The 21425-nt window shown below is 42.4% G+C and overlaps 1 protein-coding gene across 5 annotated transcripts in view; it reads right to left on the bottom strand.

Annotated features, from left to right (window-relative positions):
• Positions 1-2334: 2334 nt before the first annotated feature.
• Positions 2335-21425, bottom strand: part of ccdc88ab (coiled-coil domain containing 88Ab) — a 65973-nt gene continuing 46882 nt past the window's right edge. Inside the window, exons 17-38 of one of the 5 annotated variants that reach the window (XR_008829562.1) lie at positions 20829-21122; positions 20293-20475; positions 19407-19685; positions 18913-19037; positions 18470-18608; positions 17742-17918; positions 17467-17628; positions 16288-16565; positions 15886-16029; positions 15533-15719; positions 15199-15344; positions 14947-15039; positions 14383-14585; positions 14026-14079; positions 12271-12348; positions 10172-10408; positions 9964-10017; positions 8080-8169; positions 7313-7593; positions 6273-6726; positions 4287-4392; positions 2335-3579 (exon numbers count right to left, since the gene is read on the bottom strand). Coding sequence is in view for 3 of the 5 variants with exons in the window: in XM_056395433.1 (XP_056251408.1) it covers positions 5809-6726; positions 7313-7593; positions 8080-8169; positions 8865-8951; positions 9964-10017; positions 10172-10408; positions 12271-12348; positions 14026-14079; positions 14383-14585; positions 14947-15039; positions 15199-15344; positions 15533-15719; positions 15886-16029; positions 16288-16565; positions 17467-17628; positions 17742-17918; positions 18470-18608; positions 18913-19037; positions 19407-19685; positions 20293-20475; positions 20829-21122 (4209 nt within the window). In the remaining 2 variants the exon portion in view is untranslated. The other 4 variants (XR_008829563.1, XM_056395433.1, XM_056395430.1 and 1 more) reach the window with 4 other exon arrangements.

Raw genomic sequence — 21425 nt, 5'->3', positions numbered from 1 at the left:
TAAGATATAAAAAAAGTCATAGCATGGCTTAAAATCGGGGTGAACATGCAAACTCCACACTAAAAGTCCCCTGGTCAGGGATTGAAACCCAGGACTTTCTTCACTTCTCACTGTGAGGCAAAAGTTTTAATCACTGCATCACCTGTGTTGCCCTATACAAAAGTCACAGTAGCCTATAGTAAGGTATAAAAACGTCATATTATAGTAAGGTATAAAAACGTCATAGAAGAGTAAGGCATAAAAAGTAATTTATTACGCCTGTGGCGTACCGAATCATTACTGTAATGATATTCAGTACAAAATCGCCTACTCTTGCCTGATACTGATTTTATACAACAGTCCTACCAGCGCCATATTAGTTAAATAATGAACAACAGATTAGGTTTCGTTTGTTATTTCATCATTTATTTGGCAACGCCAACACAAATAGTTCCGCAACCGGACTGGTACTGGACTGTTGTTAAGCAACACATAAAACATTTTCCTTACCTGCACAGTACATGATAGCTTGCTACTTTGTCTACACGTTAGGAGTATCCAGGCTTCTTCCTTTCATCTTCTTCTGACGACCATACATCATTCAATTCAAATGTTATTTCTGGAAATATATTCATCTTTGAAAAGTTTGTCGCAATCTAAGATAGATAATGATCGTTAATGTAATTATGATATCGGTTAATAGTACACCTGTGACGCGGAGTGATACACGTAGTTAAAAGTCCAAATGCTGTTGCACTCTATATCAGCACTCATGGAATTCCTCTCGTCCAATCAAATTACTTTGTCAGACAATTCCGCAGGTGAACTGAGGCTCTTTTGTACTCATTTTGTGTCTCTTTGTGACAATTTTGCAACTCTTACCAATGACTTTATGTCTATTTGCTGTATTTTTCAATCTCTTTGAGATCATATTGAGTCCGTTTCTGATTATTTAGCATCTTTGTGATCATTTTGTTTCCCCTCTGCAGTCTTCTGAGTCTCTTTGCAGTCATTTGATTGGCTTTACAACAAATATGGGTCCCCTGGGCCTGTGCCTGGTATGCCTACCGTGTACATACTGGCTGACACCCCCCAACAGGAATAACAGAATTAACACAAGAGTCTGTCTGTGAACAACCACGTGGTCCTCGAGGCGTAATTAGCTACATTAACTGAGAACACCTGTGGGTCAATCATAAGCGCGCAGGAAGCGTTTATCAAATTTTCTCTTGACAAGCAGCTTTGAACATTTTAGCCAAACTAATCTACAGCTTTTTGCAGCAAATAACCTTAGTTTAAAATGCCTCAAATTCAATGTGAAATGGTTTATTATACATTTTTTTAAGGGAACCCCCCCAGATGTTACACATCAAATCTGTTTACGATTCTTGTACATGTGAAAAGCTTGCACTAAGTCTGATAAACTGCCTCAAATGAGTAACTTGGGACAAGTTATGATTAAAAATCTGGAGGTGATGAGTTAGAAAGAAACGAGCTTACCAGACTTCATCTCTGCGTTTGGATAGCATGCGAATCTGTGACGGAGCGGTCGAGATGCATTGTGGGTAGTGTACGCCAGGGTTTTGCCAAGAAGAATAATCATTTAAATATGATAAAAAGACGATTCCTCTGGTTCGACAGTTTTTAAACTACTGTGTTATACTTATTACTGTAAAATAATGCATCATATTTATATGTTTATTGTTCTTTAAATGGGAACTGATCAAGTAGTAATTACAGCTGTAAATTAAATGTAGTGGAGTAAAGAGTACAATATTTTCCTCTGAGATGTAATGCAATGCAGTTACTTTCCACCATTGCACAATTCAACAGCACCACAAACAGCTTCTAAAATGATTACAAAGTTGTATTCACACCTTTCAAACAATTTAAATCAGACTGTTGTATTAGACTGCATTAGTTTGAACTAGGTGTTCCTAATAAACTGGCAACTGAGTGATTCAACACCACTTCCTCTAACAAAGACCTAACAAAGTAGAATTCCTTTTAGAGCTGTTGAAATGGAAAACATATTGCACATGTGTATCAATGCAATATATATAATTCGGAGCACTGTTTGATCCATTTCAGCAGTACAGACCAAAGTAATTAAAGTTTTTCTTCTTCAAACAAAATGTCACAGTGCTCTATGTAATGTAATGTTGAAAAGGAAGAAGAAAATGGTGGATATTTCCCCCCATCATCTTCACTCTTTTAAAGGTTCCTGACACACCTTGTTTTAACACTTTCAACTTGCAATTGTGTTCTTGAAATTAACATGGACACAATTAACACGTTTGGTCTGTATGCTCTAGAAGAGCTCAGCATAAAACACAAAATAAAAAGAGCACACAGTAGTCTTGATGAGTTTTAATTACATCAAATGGATTTATGTAAAAGTGGAAAAGGAGGAAAACACTGGGTCTCATCACCACCTTCATGTTCAACATCACAGCAACAAAATGTGCACATGTTCTGTATGTACCGGGCAAGTTACAGGTCACCTATACTCCAGTCAGATTTATAAACAGGACCTTACAAATTCCCTATCAGAAAGTAGATACATGATATTATTAAGGTATAATGTCAATGAACTGTCAGAGTGCTTTTACAGTCTTATTTATCTGTTGAGAGCAGGATAGGAAGCGTAAGATGTGATGACTTAGTGCGACTTGTTCAATGATCTACTGTATGATGATATATAATTTAAGATAAGATGAAGAGTGTGTAGGGTTTGTTTCAGGGTGACATGGCTGCCAACTGTCATATAGGTGACCTGGAACACTCCCAAGATGAGTCTCTCTCTCTCGCTCTCTCTCGCTCAGATCACACAACCTTCACTCTTGATTGGCTGGCAACAAATGCCAATCACACAGCTGTAATGGCTTCCAGTCCGAGTCCTTTTGGCATCCTGGCAAGTAAAAGCCCCACTGAACACTGTCCTCCTCTCTGATTGGATAAAGGAAGTGGGGTGATTGGCTGATTGATTGCTCCATGCAAATTGTGATTCTTCAGTCTGATAGTAAGTTCAATCGGAAATGTTTGTACTGACATGCTTTGAAAATGGTTTAAGAACCTGACTAAATGTCTTTGCTTGTGCATTCCGCCCGTTTACAAAATCACTGATTTTTTTTTATCATCATGGTGTCGGGCAGAAGAAGGTCCCGCTGACTTTGAAGTTGCACAGAAGGTTCCAAAGTGGAGTCATCAGTCTGGTTTAAGATTACCCTTTTGGCTGCTGTGTGAACATTGGCACTTCAATCTTAGTCCACAGAGACTAGCGCACATCTAGGAGTCCGTCACACTGAAGGACACATGGCAGTGCAATCTGCCACAGCAGTCTTTATAGAAAAAAAAAAAAAAGTCACCACAACATTTTCGAGTATTTTTCTGTTGTTTCCTTGATTCAAGGAAGAAAAACAAAACAGAGAAGGAAGCCACTTTTCTCTACTCAAGTGTCCTGGGTTTTAAAAAAAAAAAAAAAAAAAAAAAAAGGGAAGAAAAAGAAACTGGGATATACAATCTTTTCTCACTGCAGACGGTCTCAGCAGATTAACTCTACTAGGCTTCAGACACACAGCTCCAAGGCCACCTTTATCTCTGTGTCCCAGGCAAGCAAACAGGTGTGGAAAGAGTAAGAAGAAAGAAAAGGAGACAGGTTAGAAAAATAAAGTAGACAAGGTGGAAGAAAAAAGAACACAAAGACAAAGTAAAAAAAAAAAAAAAACAGAGAAAGAAGAAGGTTAGAAGGCAGACACAGTATCAGTAAAGACAGTGATGTACAAGAGGAGACGGCAGCCAGCCTCCATACACATGCATTCTCAAGGGAAGGAGAAGGGGGAAGGATTTCAGTGCTACACCAAAGCCATGCAGCAACAATAAGCAGCCTGAAAACAATAAAGAGCCTACTTTTTTCACCAGCAGGACACTCAGCAGTCACCTTTACCAAAATCACAATAAGCATCACGGAGGAGGGATACGGTGCGCTGCTGGAGTTGTAGGGGGATTTGGGGACACAAATGTTCATCCACTCAGAGCAAGGTGGTAAAATGGCCCATATGCCATGCAGACCAGGGTCCCATCAGGCTCAGTGAACAGGCGTTTGTCACCACAGGGACAGTGGGGCAACGGACAGGACAGTGAGGGGTTTAGGGGTAACAGTTTAGAGAAGCAGGGGAAGCAAGTGCATGGCAGGATGGACGACATCTGTTATACCATGTTTTAGGTTCCCATGGAGACAAGACTGAACAGCCCCCCTCCCCATCATCCCACCCCCTATTCCTCCCGCTCGAGCAGCACTCACTCACCACGCGCTCACAGCATGGTAGCAGACAGACGAGGGTGGGGGGGGCAGGGTTTAGCAGCTTTGCTGCGGCTCCCCGCTCCTGCTTTTAGACTTTCTGCCCTCCTCATCTGTAGGACAAAGGCAATGTTTATGTTACATCTGTAGACAGTGACAAGAACATTTTCATTTACTTTATACCTGCATAAACTGTAGATCAAGATAAATACAATAAAGCAACTTCAAAGAGCAACTACAGAATACAAAAGCAGAAATAAATAAGGATCTAGATGCAGACAGTTCTACTAGTATTGGCACAAAAAGCAGTGCTCGTCTTTGATTATAACTTAATGATTACAACAATCTGTACAAGATCTTGTCAATCTAAAATACATAATCAAATATTATCCATTCTCAAGATGTGGTGTGTCAGGATGGGTAAATAAAAGTTTACAGATACCAAAAGAAATGACGTTAGCTTCATTTACAAAACAATCTGACCACTGCAAACTATTCTCAACTTACGATACTGACTCCCTGTTTCCATAACTATCACAAACTACCTAAAACTATTAATCACTCTGGTCATATTTTACTTCCTTCAGTCAACTTTCACTTAACCAACTAAATCCTCCCCTCAGATCATTCTGGGAATGAAGCTACATCATTTTGTCACCAACCCAAGAAGTCCATCAGGTCAAAACCCATCATCCAAAGAGCAAATGCTCCAGTTATTATATGTAAAATAAAATTACAGAAAAAAGGTGTCAAATGTATGAAAACAAACATAATACACATTGTCAATAGAAACAAAAAGAGGATAAACATAAACATTTTGATCGCAGAAATCAAAATGAGTGTTTCAGGTTGAACTGAGACAGAACAAAGCCATGCAGTTTAGTGGATAATGCAACTAAGTTAAAAGAAGTGAAAAAGACTCTCCCGTACACTAAAGCATCATGATAAACAACAAGTGAATCTATTATCTGACACATTGAAAGACTTTGATTTGAAGAAATTGCTACTATGAGATCTGTCCCACCTGCCTTATCAGACACAGTTTATATCCGACAGATTTTCTGCTGCTTTTTATGGCTGAATCTCTAACTTTTCTGCTCATAGCTACTTTGTTATTGAGGCTAGAAACAGAAATCCTAAGCCTTAACTGTGCTGTACAAATCCACAACAGCAGATAATAGTATAGTGTTAGCCAGTGAAACAGATTTGATGAGGAAACAATAATATGGTAAAGGCTGCTGGACGGAAGAACAGTTATCAAAGTCCAACCTTAGAGAACAGAACGGGACAGAAAAAAGGTCAGAACAGGAGGTGACAAAAAAAAAAAAAAAAAAAAAAAAACAAAACAAAACAGCAAATCACCAATCAGCACCATGGCAAACAGAAAAGCATGAAATACACCACACAGAGATAGACAGTGCTCTGATAAATACATGCAGAGGAGGATTTGTCATTTATCCTTCCTTTCATTCGTCACTCTTTAAGTCAAGTCTTGTATTAAGATCAGCAAGCCAGAACCTCCCTGTCATTCACACACACCCGTACTCATACCACAGAGACTGGTTGTCCTCTGGGCTCAGTGACTGGTCCGAATTATTCACACGATTGGGGTCGACGCCCTCATTATACTCTTTTACACTGGCTGGGCTGGATCTCATCTGGCCGTTTGATTGGCTGTGTGGGGTCTGGTTTTGGGTGGAAATGTGGTTTGGGATAGGTGCAGCTGAGGGGGTTTTATTTGTAACAGGTGGCCCACTGATATTGCTGACTAGGGTGGGGTTTAGAGACAGGAATGGAAGGTTTTTGCCCGCTGACTCACTAAAAATGGAGTCCATGAACACCGACTCTACAGTGAAGGAAGGGCCAAGGAAAGACTCGAGGGTGGAGAGGTCGGGGTCCTCCAAGCTATGGCAAGGCAAGCTGAGTGACTTGGGCAATGGGGTGGTGGTGATAAGGGATCCCTTTAGGTTGGTGCTGTTGGGGTGGTACTCACTGGGTGTAGGCTGGGAGCGTACCCCAGCCTTGGTGGACGCAACGGGAGGAGAGGCGTCGACCGACACGGGCTGCCGGTTGTCCTTCGAGAGCAGGTCGTGGATGCTGGTGCGCCGCGTGGTGCCTTCGGCCGTGGAGATGACGCTACTGGCCCGGGGCAGCGTGGCGGAAGCTGAATCCAGTCGTTCGGAGACGGATGTGGCCTTGCCCTGCGAGGACAGGCTGGAGCGGACCGGGACGGAGCCTTTCACACGGGTGCTCTCCGCCTTCCGCAGGGTCGGGCGTCCCGGTTGACCCGAGGATCTCGGTGGGCGGTCGGAGCTGACCAGTGTTGCTTTCCCGCTGGATGAGCGCAATATGCCTCGGCCCTTTGTCGAAGTGCGTTCTTTCTGCACATGCTCAGATGAAGTGGGGAGGCGAGGAGAGTCTACAGTGAGGTTCTCCTGACTGCCAGACTACAGAAGACAGAGCAAAGAGATCATATCAGGTACAGTACAAACACATCATACAATTCTATTACAAGGTATTTCTATTTTTTTAATTCCTTATTTTAAACAAACTTACAAACAAGAATCTCTATGTGCTGATTATGTTTAATATTGCCTTGAGTCTTGAAAATCAGTCAGAATCTGAGAGTCAGAGCTACAACGATTGAATAATCCACTAATTGACAGTAAATTGATCGCTCCAGTTCATCCAAAATTAGGATCTTTTGCATTTTTTTTTTTTTAAACTGATGGTAGAAAAAACAAGCAATTTGAAGATATCACCACATGAGAATTTATAATGTACTTGTATCACACTTAAACACAAAAATCATTAATCAAGAAAATAATCAGGATCATAAATTAATAATGAAAATAATTATTAGTTGCAGCCATACATTGATTCCTCATATTAATACAAACCATTATGGTCTAAGTGAGAAAAATGTGACTTTTGTTTTCATAAAATCTCAGTCTATTTTATCTGCTGGCTTTAATCAAATAGAAACATAACAGCAACAGAGCAGATCGGTTGTAACTGAGTTAGAGGCCTCACCTCTGCAGGATCAATACCCTCATCCAGGAACTGCTGCAGGGAAAGCACCTCACTGCCTGGGGATCCCGTCTTCCTGATCTGGGTCTGGCCTGGGCTGCCTGCGGCAGCAGACGGGTCGAGCGACCTGCGCAGCTGCAGGGGGCTCTGGTGGGAGGAGCGCGAAGAGGTGGGCTGCTGAACAGGGCTGCTGCCGCTGCTGGACCACACCTCCTGGTCTAGGCTCAGGCTGAACTCTCCGCTGCTCTCGCTGTGAGGCCTGCTGAGGCTGCCATTCAACGTGCCTGTGGGAATGGGAGGCAAAGATTAGATCACCGGGAATCTGATCACACCTCCCCAAAGAAAAGATAAAGACTATAGGAGTCTGATAAAATTCTGATAAGCTGTGAATTATAAATACTTAAAAACGTTTGCTGAATAATGAATGATTTATTATTCTTATACCATAGCACAGTAAAAGTGCCCCTGTGACTCGCATTAAGACTCGAACATAGCACATCATTTTGCCAGAAAAATGTCTTAAAAAATTAATTGATTATTTAAAAAGTAGGCTATACATTTTCTTTCAATTGACTAATCAATTAATCAGCTAATCATTGCAGCTCTAACTGATTTTAAATAAGTAAATGATTGATTCCCATAGGAAAGAAAATACTAACCCACAGGGCACGTTAAAGTAGGTTTGAGTAAAGGCATGAAAGACAAAGATAAAGGGAACAAAGGAAGATGGCAGGAGTGGTTAGGCGGGGGGGGGGGGGGGGGGTGCGTACCTTTGCCCTCCAGAGGAGAAGTGAGGTGGGAGTTATTGTTACTATTACTACTGATGATCCTGTTGCTATGGAGACTGGAGGGTCTGGTGGCTGGGTAAGGGACAAGAGGGAAGAGACATGCACACACATATACACACACAGTTAGGTTTTATATATACGCATACATGTATCCTCACCAACGTGCACTAACACAAAGAGTAACATGTAGGCGCTCGGTAACAGTCTGATAGCACATATCCTGCTGGGGCAGCAGATGGCACATGCCAGGCAGAGGGACAGGAAGGGTGGCTCAGTGCCAGGCTGCATCCCCAATATGTCCAGCTAGTAAACACAAACTATTGATGGAGAGGGCCAGGACACCTACATCCAAGGACCAATCCACCTTCAGGAGAAAGGGAAACTGATGGAGACAATACTGAATAACAGGGGACAACAGAGTGCAAGTAAATTAGTAATAAAAGAAAATTGGCATGCCTTTTATCCTGTGCAAAACTGAGTAAGGGGAGAGAGAGTAAGGAGAAAAGTGAAAGGGAGGAAAAAGAAAGGAAAGAAAAGGAGCGGTGACAATGTGACCTTGCTCTTTCCTGTGTTCGTAGGGACAGTTTCAGCTGGAAACTAGGGACCGTGAAATCATTTCAATCTGGTTTTCAGGACATGACACCAAATTAGAATTTTAAATTAACCTTCAAATCACATATCGGTATCAATATTCTTATTATGTCTAGGAAACCAGCCCATTGTTTGTGGCCCAGAGTGAGATTCGGTGCCAAGTAGTTGTCACTTACTACAGATGCTACAGGGCAGTCTGCACATAATGCTCAGCTCTACAGGGGAAGGATACAGAGCCAAAGCACTGCTATACACCTGCAGGCCTGATAAAACACACATACAGTACATGAACAATACAACACACCCTGGTTCTGATGCATAACATGTTTGAAGAATATATCACACTACTCATTAATGCTGCCCACAATGCAAAACAAGCAAAGTTTAATATTCATTAATGGTTTTATAGAAAGACAGAAACACAAAACTAAATTGAAAAAATGTTGTGGCAGCCAAGCCCAGTTGCTTGAAAAATCAATAGGTATCTGAAACTGCCATTAATGACTTTACATATAGGAGCATCTCTAGATGGCGACCTAATGGCTGATGCACTATAAGTAATGTCCGGTGTGTGAGAGCGGAAGGTAGTTTCCTCTAGCCATTGTAGAGATGTACCGGGAAATGGGTCTGACAGCAATGTGCTGGATTTTATGAGTGCATTCTGGGAACTCATCAGCCAAGTAGGTCCAGGTTGGGCACTAATGCCCCACCAATGTCCTGTGGAACCAGGTTAATGTTCTTTTGGGACTATAAGTATGTGTCTTGGGTAGGTGGATACAAAATTCATTTAAAGTAATAAAATTAAAAATAACATTTTATCAAAACTGATGGCATTAAGTTGTAGAACTAGCTCAAGTGCTAGAAATGTATGTCAGTAGTTTTGTGGCCGTTTAACAACTGGGTCATCTACATTAGAGTGGCAAAGAACTGATGAATAGTCGCCTGGCCGCAGATTAACTGCCCTGGATAACACCCTAAAGCCTGGAATAGAGTCAATCCTACTTTCAATGGAGGCTGATCTCCCTCTTTTGCTCTCCGCTAAAATTGCTTTTCCAACTGTAGATCAGGCTTAATCGAAGTGCAGGAAGGCAGCCCAAAGATTAGCAGTGGGATTGTTAAATACGTGACCTGCTCTTTTGGGGCTTTTCAGTCTTCTCTCATTCCTCGTTTGAGAAGCCTACAGATCCCCAGATGGTGTAGAAAAGCTGTTGCGATTACCAAGCCTTTTCCTTGTCATTTGACATACCTACAGTTTGATGTCATGTCAAGTCTTACCTTGACTCTTAGGGTCATCTGAGGAGCCGGCAACATCCTCACAGGAGGCATTATCTGTTGAGAGAGAGAGGAGGCTGATGCTACAGTTGCTTTTTGCATTATGATCTGACAAATTTTCACCACCTTCACATGAATACTACTATTTACAAACATTTACAGGGGCAAAATATTTTTCCTACCCTCACACAAATAAAATTAGCACCCTGACCTTTGACCTGAAGCCGAAGCTTGGCTCTGCTGTGCCCTGCTGTGGGCAGGGTGAGGGCAGCACAGTCAATAGCATTGGTGGACAAGGCGAGCTCCTTCATACGCTGCCCGCTGCGCCTGCTGCTGCCCGTCATGCCGGCATCTCCAGCCTCAGCGCCGTCTAGATTCTCGATGCTGCACGCCCATTGAGCCCCAGGACCACCTGCCACTGCCATGGTCTGAAGCAGGTCATTCATGGCTGAGTGGACGGACGGAGGAATGAAAAGGGACATGAGGACAGGAACAATTTATGCAATTTACTACATCCTATCTCATCTCAAAGCATGACCCAGACTTTGTAGCCAAATGATTTTAAAAATCCATAGGGTTCAGATAAAAACTATTTTCTTTAATTTAATGTCAGACACATTTTGCATCCCTTTAGACATAGTCACTTGGGGATGCAAAATTGCTCAGATGTAAGCTACAATTTCTTTATTCTTGCAGAGTCCTACAAGTTGCTAAATGTTGTTTCAGACTGGTGGACTACCTCTGTGGTCAGAGGTTTCCGAACGTTTTCTTGTTCACAGCGCCTTAATGTATTAGCATCATTAAGGAAAAGCCTAATTTCTCATAGTAAGCATGACAATATAGCAGAGAATTGCCCCTTGTGGTGAGGTCTTGTTAAAAATTACTAATAGGTCTATCTCAAATTCATTTTGTACAATGCAACAAAATCGGCACATGCAGGCAGACAGTATTATTTAAAATGTCATTAAAGAGATTCAAACAACTGTTATCTTAAGTGCATAAAGATAGTAGGTGCACAGTTTGTCCTCCATCATTCCTGCACCATCTCAGCCGGATAGGTCACCCATTAGAGGCCACTGTCTTTATGCACTTAGTTTACTGAACTGTACGCAATGGTAGAGAAGCATGAGGGCATGCAGAGCTGCTCCGAGCTGCAGCCACAGCAGCACTGTACACAAAAGATCAGAGCCAGAATCAGAGCGAGGCAAGTCCATGTCAGCAAAATAAGATCTGAAATGCAGCACGCTGACAGAGGAAAAGAGAGAGTGAGAGAGAGTGAGAGACAGAGAGAGTTAAGGCTCCATTTCAAGTCCTCCATGGTGAGTGTGAGCGGCGGTGATCAGGCAGTTGGTGATTTTATTTATTTATTTATTTTTAAAGTCATGCTGTAATCAAAGATGGGAGCAAACACAGCACAGGCGCATGAAAGGCAAACCCGCAGTCTCTCTCGCTCTCTTGCCCGAACATACATACATACATACATACACACACACACACACACACATACATAGAGCCTTTCATTCAGTTTACACAAATAAAATTAAACTACAGACCACATGACAAAGCTGCCCGATAAGTTGCCCGTTGCATAAGTGATTCCCACAATCACTAAACTGAAATATGAGCTCTGATAGAGATGACACTCAGAACTAAGATAAATGAAAATCAAACTGCATGACACTACAAGAGACAGAGATACAGAGAAAGAGAAAAAAGTCCTACTGTCATCAGTTTTTGAATTAGTTCTAAATGTTTCTGTCATTCATTTTCATTTGTACACCTTTGCTTTCAGACAAAGTTAGTGAAGTTTGTGTTCTCCATTCATCAGTTAGTAGTGAAAATAAAGTGACACTACACTGGTGAACGCTGATAAAAGCTAAGAGTAGATACTCTACAGAGGGAGTGGAGAAGGCAGACGCAGGGCAGAGGAGGTGACGGACGGAAGGGTTAGGGGTTACTAGGAACAAATTATAAGGAAAAGTCACTGATGTCACCAAACGCAGCATGGGGGTACGGTGACTATGCAACAAAATTTAAACTTTAATTTTTTGTAAATCTTTAGCAGACATCTCTAAAAGGAATCAGATGTCACTACTCTGATAAACTGTTAAATGTACAGTAATCCCAAATGAATGATTGTAGGTTTCAGGGCTATGATTGAAACCTGAAACTGCCATACTGTCACTGCCACACCCCCACACAGCAGCCTCCCCGAGATCAGTGACTGTTCCTTCTTTGTTTCTCCAAGCGTGACGATGACAGGGAGAGCAGGCGGAGGAAGGCTAGCGGGGCGGCTATCGGAGGTCTTACACATGGAGCGCCGGTAGATGGCTTTGGCCTTGTCTTTGTCCTTGGATCTGTTCCTCATGAAAGGCAACCTTTTTATAGCTGTCAGAGCGCAGCCAGAGAGAGGGACAGACAGACAGGGGAGAGAGAGCGACAGAAAAATCCCGAGGGAGGTGGAGGAAAAGAAAACAAAAGAAAAAAGGAGGGCAGAACAGAAGGATGTGGTTAATGTTTTCACAAAGAGAGCCAGGGGAGAGATGCAGAGAGAGAGCTGAGCCCTTGGACACTCAACTGGACAACGACAATGTAATAGACACTACAACATATGATTTAGAGTGGTGAATCATGTTATTTCAAAGTCTATTTGATTTTGATAGAACTGCATTTCAGGCTATACAAATGCACTTCATCCACTTTTATGCAATTCATTCTTGTTATTTAATGGAAATATATTAGCAAAGCTAGTACAATTTAATGAAGCTGAAAACAATTTCTGTTTTAGATATTTTGTATTGTAAAGCTTATAGTGGGAGGATTATGCACATGTTCTTGCTTTTTAAACCTCCCAGACAGATTGTGTTCAGCCCATCAGTTTTTACTAGCTTTGTTAATTAATTATTACAATTAAGGTTTCTACATTTTAAATAAAATATGTGTTTAAGTGCTTTTTGAATGGGCTGAAATAGACTTCTTCCACAGACTTCTTTAAAACCTGAATAATTCTTTTAAGGGCAGACTTCTGTACAAAAACACATTATGCAAACAAGTACAACAACATAAACACATTATGCAAATACACACTCACACAATCGCACACATTCTATCAGCACATGACACCACACACAAACAATCACATGTTAATGGTCATGAGTGTTGTATTTTACATTACCAACTGATTTTAAAGCGTTACATACATTACACAACAACACAAGTGTCAACACATTACCACACCTAGATGGGACATAGAAGATGACGAGTATTAAAGGGTGCAATCAGGAGAGTGAAAAGGTCAAAGGGCAGGTTAACAGCATCAGGGACGACTGCAATGATTCAGTACAGACATTTCCAAGAAGCAGAAAAAATAAGTAATTGCTAATGCCATCAATGCATACTTGACTATGTACTGTCTTTGGTTCAGTTGTTGTAATGTACATTTTTCTACCTGATTGTTAAAGGCAACCTCGTAAGCGACTAGTTTATAGATTTTACTCAGTAAAACATGCATCTTGAAGCAAACAGACCTACATGCTTATTTTAACGAGTAAACCTACATGCCCATGTACAGTTTAAATAAGTACAAGTGAATATGACCAACCTGGATTTAACACATTGCCTTGACTGGAAGTGAGCTGCAATTCATTGCACCTTTTAATAGCTATGATGCTACGTCAGAGGGCGTTTCTTTCTTATTTACAGGTGAACTGCACAGATCAGCAGGTTGACATGTCTGTAACTGAGAGCTAATGAGCCCTAGACCTGTTGGGGGATGGAGTTAAAAGTGAGCTGCACCTCGTTCAAAATATTCTTATACTACACTTCAGTAGCCCCATACATAAGGTGAATATTATATCAAGCGTTCCATTTGTTGTTTTAAACATAGGAAATGCATCTACTTTTTGAACTGGTCTGCGGTCGGGAGTCAACCTTGTGGTGCTGCACAGCTCAACCGTAACCTCTACGACAGCTGAGTGACACGGACAATGGACTCACGAAAACATGCCCTGAGAGACGCGACAGTCGGGTCACAAACCCCGCCCACCCTCCCCATCCGCAGCATACCATTGCTGGAACCCTGCCCATGGGCATGGGCATGGGACTGCTGCCCTCTCCTCCCTTCGCAGAGAGAGAGAGAGAGAGAGAGAGATAAAGGAGCAGTTAGGGGAGAAAAGGCCCATTCACACACTCAGGCACTCACAAACACACACACAAACACTCAGGCACGCACACACGCACGCACGCACGCACGCACGCACGCACGCACGCACGCACGCACGCACGCACGCACACACACACACACACACAAACACACACACCCTCCATATGTGCTGTGGGTTAATTCATGGTTGAAACTGTAACTATGCTGGTTTGGAATCTGGGGTTTACATCTGTGTGTTCATGTGTTTCCTTTGTACTCACTGCTGCTCCTCTTTTGTGTGAGTGTGTCGTCCAGCGAGTTGGAGCCGGAGCCTATGGACGAGTTGTCCTGGCTGTCGTGGGGAAAGGTCAGGAAAGCGTCACCATACTCTGAACGAGACGGAGTCAGCGTGAGAGAACGCATCCTCTCCCGGCTCTTAGGCTTGATCAGCTTCTTCATCTTCAGAGTGATCCAGTTGCCACGCCTGCAGAGGAGAGACGAGACAGAGGGACGATCGGCAACAAGACGGATCAAGAAGAATATGAATGTTGGCTGATTCGGTCAGTCTTGCCATAGATGTTGCAGTATATGGCTGTTTAAAGCTCTGCAGGCCATAAATATTTGATTCATCCCTTCCTGAGGCTGCAGTGTGAGTGTTTCCTGCCACACCCCCTACCTCAGAAATAAGAGTCAACAAGCAAACATAATGTTTTACATTTTCCTACGATATACTGATTCACTGATTCACTAATTCACCACTGTTGCGCCAGGTCATTTAGTTGGTTCGTGGGCATTTTCTTGTCAAAATTTTTCAACTAGTGTAACTTGATGAAGTTGCTTTTTACCTGCGTGGAGGTGAGGGGTCATAGAACTTGTACTGGTCCATGATCTTCTCCTCCAGCTTCTCCTTCTGTCTTCTCAGCTCATTAAGCTTGTCTCTGAAAGAGTAGAGACACGAGAGAAGATACAGTGAGACCGTCCAAATATAAATGCAACCAATCTGTTTTGAATATCCCATTAAAAGCACATTGAAGTAATATCAACAGACAATATGTTAGCTGTCCATTTTTAACAAGACATATAATCAATGGGTTTACATGTATTGTCTTTGCTCTACGTGGAACAGGTCTTTGCTCTCCATGGTCTGCTCCAGCAGTGTGCGATTCTGTAACATCAGAGTCTGGATCTGGTCCAACAGGTGACGATTCTCCTCCTCCAGATTTCCTTTCAGCTGGCTCAACAACTAACACACACACACACACACACACAGATAGATATATGAAAGAGATGCTATGACACCTGGCTCAAACACAAACATGATACATTAAAGGGATAAAGCTTCCACAACACAGCTGCCTTAAGAAGTTGTTTATAAAAAAATATCAGACGAAGAGGTGAAGAGAAGAGAAGAGAAGAAAAATCTCTCCTCACTTCACACTGGTTGGTGAGCTTGGTGGAGGTGATGTCCAGCTGCTGGTACTGCTCCTTCAGTTTAGAGAACTCGGCCTCCAGCTTGGTCTGATCCAGCTTGGCGCTGTTTAACTGGCTCTTCATGTTCTTATGGTCCAGCTGGAGATTCTCGTTGTCCTTCACCAGCTGTCGATAGGTAGTATTAAGTCTGAGGAGAAAGCAAAGGGACTCCTCAATATATAGACATGTCTGTATGTTAAAGTGGCTTAAACATAACAACAAATAGTTTTAAAGGTTGAATCACAAAGTTAACATGTCATTAACACATTTGCATAGTTTTTAAAGATAAAAATATTGATTGAGGTTAATCTGACCTATCGTTTTCCTCTTTGAGCAGTTTGCACTGGTCAGCTGTAGCTTGGTGTGTTTGGTTCTCCAGTGCCATCTTTTCCTGCTGGTCTTTCAGATTTTTCTCCAGGTCCTCCAGCTCCCCCTTCCTCTGCAGGAGTTGCTTGTACCTGCACACATAAAAACACACATACACGTTACAAACTGTTCCACAAGTTACATAGAAAACACAACGCAATGCAGGTGTATTTTACTTTATACCCAAGGGGTCTTTCGGCATGGTTGCTTTTATCATTGTTTAATATTGCTGTGTAGGATAATGCAAAAAAGAAGGCCAAAGAAGTGTACAGTATAAAGGCATCAGTGAGACTTGAGCTGTAATTAGATTTGAGCATGTGCCCATCCCATGCTTGTGAACCCCAACTCACTTGTCTTCCAAGTCCCTGTGCTGCTGTTCCAGGCTCTTGTGGGAGCTCTTCAGGCCCCCGTGCTTTCCGATCAGAGCTTCATACTCGGCTGCCTGTCTTTCATGGAGCGCCGCAAGCTTCTCGTGGTCGCGGAGGAGCAGCTCGTAGGTGGCCCTCAGCTCCTCTTTCTCCCTCAGTGCTCCCTCGCGCTCGCCCTCCACGCTGCTCTGCTGACTCTGCAGCTGGGCATTCTGGGCCATGAGGGCTGCACTCTGCGAGCTCAGGGTAGAGTTCTCCACCTGAAGGAGAGGACGGAGCAGATAAATTAATTAAAAAGGTGTGAAAGAGAAGAGGGAGAGAGGATTGTGAAAACAATGAATGAAACACAAAGATGAATAAAAAAAAAGGACAATAAGTGACAGAGGAGAAAGAAAAAAAAAAGGAAAGGATTACAACAAGGAGTATTAAAATGTCTTTTTTTACTATGATCTGTGGAGAGTACTTGGCTCCTCAAATCAAACATCAGAGTAAAGGAAGGTATAATAAGTAGACGTTATTGCTGTTTTATTCTATAGGGGGCACTATGTCTCTATTCAGTTTGTTCTCCCCTTTTGCTGTAATCTCCATCTACAAAACACCAGCAGGGAAACAGTTTCTTTTCATGTTTCCTTTGTGGTCACTGTGGTTTCCTCGTCTCAAATCCCTCTTCAATCGGGTCTAGTGTGTGTATTCTCTGACACACACACACACACACACACACACACACACATATATAGATGCACACACACACATACACACGCAGAGTCCAGGTGCTGACACACTTTCTGTACCTTTTAACTGAAACACCTTCTAAGCACAGACGCACACACACACCTGCCTCACATATGCTCTCATATACACACTCTACACATCAAGACACATACACAAACACTCACACAGACAGCTAGAAGCTACTGTATGGTCAGTGTAAATCCTGTCGCCCATAAGCAGGGTTTGAATTGCTGCCAAACAGGGAGTACAAGTCTAAATCCATTCCAGGGAGCTAAGCAGCCTGGCAAAGCAACTGTACAAATAGAGCAATATATAGAGAGAAGGCTAGATAGGGTTGGATTTTTGAAAAGTGCATTTCTTTATGTATAATTGTATAATATAAAGCATATACAATACACTGTGTATTATATAGACTGTGTAGGGGATTACCTGCAGCTTGGCGTTCTGTGTCTGTAGTGTCGTGTTGTTCTCCTGTAAGGAGGCAGTCTGTCTCTGCACTGCCACTATCTGAGCCTGAAGGTTGGAGCTTTGAGTTTCCAGTTGTTTGAGCTGGCTCCTCAGGGCCGCCTTCTCAGCCTGCAGTGTGGCATTCTGGGAAAAATACATGCATATATGATATCATGATTGATGTTTGTGTGTGTGAGTTGTTTCTTAACAAAAAGCCACATAAACCATCATGCACTCCTGACATCATGTTAACTTACATTTCTCTCCACTTCAATGAGTCTGTCTTTGACTTTCAGCAGTTCCCTGGTGGCTTCATGGCTCTCTTTCTCCCATTTACTGACAGACTGAGGGTCCTCCCCCCCTCTAGGGGGCGAGCTCTGCACCATCCTCTCCTCCTCCTCCCTTTGACGCAGTGCTTCATAGTTTTTCTTCACCTGGGGAGAGACAAAATAATGAAATGACGATAAAATTAACTTTGTGTGTAATTTTCAGCCTCGTCATTTCAAAAATATCAAGATGGCTGAGAGTGAGATAGTTCTTTTTGACTGAGTATGAGTATGGCATGAGTAATGGTGAAGTAGGAACAGACAGGATCCATTACAGTTTCACAGGTGAAAGTTCATCCACCTCACACCTCAACTCTTCCATCCAACCTTTAAGCTTTGGATCGAAGTTGTCAGCAAGTTCAAAACACAAACGCCTCCTAAAGGAAAGCAGAAATCCTTCACTCCACCCGGCTCTTTCACTGCCGCCTCATGAATAGATAAACGGCGATAGAAGGGGAAGAGTGGATGGATGAATAATGTATTGGCCTGGAGAAGCTCTGAGTGTTTTCAATGTTTCTAGTGTAGACTGGAGATTAGTGTTTTGGTTTTGTGGGTGTTTCTAGGATGTGTTTTTATACTGGGTCTTCTCTATTGTGGCAGTGTCAAAACACTATATTTTTGATTGCTTATTAGTATGGATTTCTGTATGTGTTTCTTACTGTCTTGAGTTCCTGGCGAAGTTGCTGGTTGAGATTTGAGGACTCCTGCAGTCTGGCCTCTAGGGCGGCGATCTTCTCCTCTTTAATCTCCAGAGATGATTTCAGAGTCGACTCCAGTTTCGTTTCCAGGAGCTTAAACCTGAAAATAAAGGTTCAGTTAGCTTGGTGTGTGTGTGTGTGTATTTGAGTCCAGTCCTGTCTGTGAGAGTGTGATCACACAATTTGAATCCTAAATACAGGTAAAGTGTTATCATAGGCCACCGTATAGCAAAGCCAACTGACATCTTGGCAAGAGTGTAGCAGGTGGGGCAGATACTGGCTGAGAAATCTCCCACAGGATGATTTTGCAATTGACTGAGATTAATTAAAACTATAGCATATAATCTAAAACAAGATACAGACCCTTAATATAGCGGCTTGTGTGTGTGTTTGTGAGCTGATACCTGTCATCTGAGCTCTCGTCATGGAGCAGCCTTTCCTTGTTGAGTCCAATCTTCTCCAACTCATGGGTCAGTTTCTCCAGATCGTTATTCATCTGCTGAGTCCGCAGCTTCTCACTCACAAGCTCCTAAACACACATAAACACTCTGAGTAACTCTGAATATCACTGACACCAGCAATGCATGTATCTTAGTCTTCAGTGGTCAGGATTATCACGGAAATATAAATTGATTACCATCAATGTTCTGTATTTTTTTTCAAATGGTTTCACTTTCAACAGTTATTTTAAAGGCAGTTAATTTCAAAACGTTCATACAACAGAATTTAACACAGGAACATAATAAAAAGCAGCAATAAAAAAGTTCCTTTAAATTATTTTTCTATAAATCAGTTTGATGCTTCCAACACCAACAAAGGATCATGAATATGATGCTAAACCTCAGGACATGATCTGATAATATTTGCAGATGTCTGACACTGTATGGGCTCTGCTTACCTCTCTGAGTGTGATGAGCGTCTTCTTATCGATGCTGCCCTGTTTGACCAGTTCCTTGTTCTCTCGCTCTAGGTCTTTGACTCTAGTGCAGGAGTCCCTGAAGAAGATCATCTCCTTGCCCATGGTTCGATTCTCTTTCTCCAAGGTGGAGATCCGCTGGTTGCTGTCATCCAGCTTGGAGTCGCGGATCTCAGCCTGCTGCCTCAGCCGCTTGTTTTCCTTCTCCAGAAGCTTCTTGTCTTTCTCCAGCTGGGAACTTTCCTGCTCCAGACTCTTGTTCTGGGGAATAACAGGACGTAACAGAGAGCAGATGGATTAAACATCATTTGATGGGATAACTTTTAGACTAAATGCCTTGTAAATACATGTTTGGCTAAAAGTGGACACAGATTAACACACAAGGGCCAAAAATCAATTTTGACAAATAATCTGGGATAATCCAAGTCTGATGAGAGACATGTTGTAATTTTATCAGAATAGACTACAAGAGTGGCAGTGCTGCTCAAGTGCCAAATAACAAATAAATTTCACTTATTTTTTTGTACTGAATTCTTTAGACTGCTATTTCACAAACACTTCCTTCAGTCTGCCTCAACTGCAGTTTTTGGGTCAATCTGACTGGCCCCATTCTGCCAGGCAGAATCACTCCATCCCACAAAAAAGTGGGATGCAGGTGTTTTACTGACACAAGCTGTGTCAGTAAAACACCTGCAGCTATTCCATTGGACATTGTACCAGTTCTGCTACAGAGTGCAGTCCAAAAATGTAAATTTCTTTACACTGAAGCAAAGTATTTTTGAAGCTGCCATTTCCCACATTTCAGCACATATGATTATTGCTACTGAATGGATGCATGTGAAACATTTTTTTTTTTTTTTGTTCCTACCTCCTGCTCCAGCTGCTCCAGGCGTTTACTGGAAATCTTGAGCTCCTCAAGGTTGCGTTGGAGGGTTTGATTCTCAGTCTCCACCTCCTGCAGCTCTGCCTCCAACTGCTGGATCTTCTTGCTGCTGTTCTCTAAAGCCTTCTGCAGGCGCTGGTTCTCTGTATCTAGGCCCTGGTAACTCACCTGGGAGAGGAATAGCCAGATTAGGATATTAAAAGCATCCATGAACTAGTTGTGCTGCTCCCTGATGCCACTGTATGCCAGACCCCCTGTAACTTACCTGTAAAAGTATTAATATGGTTATGATAACTTAATGCAATATGTAAGGTGCCTTTAACGCTACAGCTATTCTGTACAGTTCAGTTAAGGACCAGGTAAATCATACATAACCACCACTGGTGCAGATTAAATATAACTAGCAGTAGCTTGCTTTTTTATCCCTATAAGAAAGCTTCTTGCCACACACGGTTGCATGTGTTTCATTGCTGTCCAGTCACTTTAGCATTCATCGTATGACGACAGTCCTGAAGTTTTACCTCTAATCGTTCCGTCTTCTTGGACGAGGCTTTGAGCAGTTCCAGGCTGCGCTTCATCTGGCTCCTCTCACTCTCCAGCTCCCTGTTCTCAGCTTCCAGCTGGGCAGCCTTCGCCCCGGCCGACCGGAGGCTCTCAGCCGAGCGCCGAATCTCCAGGTTCTCCTGCTCCAGCTGGGAGTTTTCCTTTTCCAGAGCCTCCAGCTGGAAGGCCATGTTCTTTAGAGCATCCAGCTTCTTCTTCAGACGACGGCCCTCTGCCTCCAGCTCTGTGTTCTCCTTCTCCAAAGAAGACACCTACACACACAATAAGTGATGGTGGTGGTAATGGCAGCCTAAGACTCTATACTCTTCAATGCTGCTGTCACAGCTTCAAATGCATTATTAGATAATGCTTTAATGTTTTATATAAACTCATTACAAATTGCAGACATATCAAGTTCCAAATTTTAACTAATTTCAGTAAAAATGTTCACAAATAGTGAATGAGACAGAGAGGGGAAAGATCACATTAACTTAATAGACTCCTTTCTCTGATGCAGAAAATGAATCATTGATTGGGGGAGATCATGGCCTACCATGCATCAAAAAACTGAAATG

This window comes from Seriola aureovittata, chromosome 14 (genome assembly GCF_021018895.1).
Source record: "Seriola aureovittata isolate HTS-2021-v1 ecotype China chromosome 14, ASM2101889v1, whole genome shotgun sequence".
NCBI lineage: Eukaryota > Metazoa > Chordata > Actinopteri > Carangiformes > Carangidae > Seriola > Seriola aureovittata.
The sequence above is the reverse complement of the archived record's forward strand: the minus strand, read 5'-3'. Positions and strand labels throughout refer to the sequence as shown.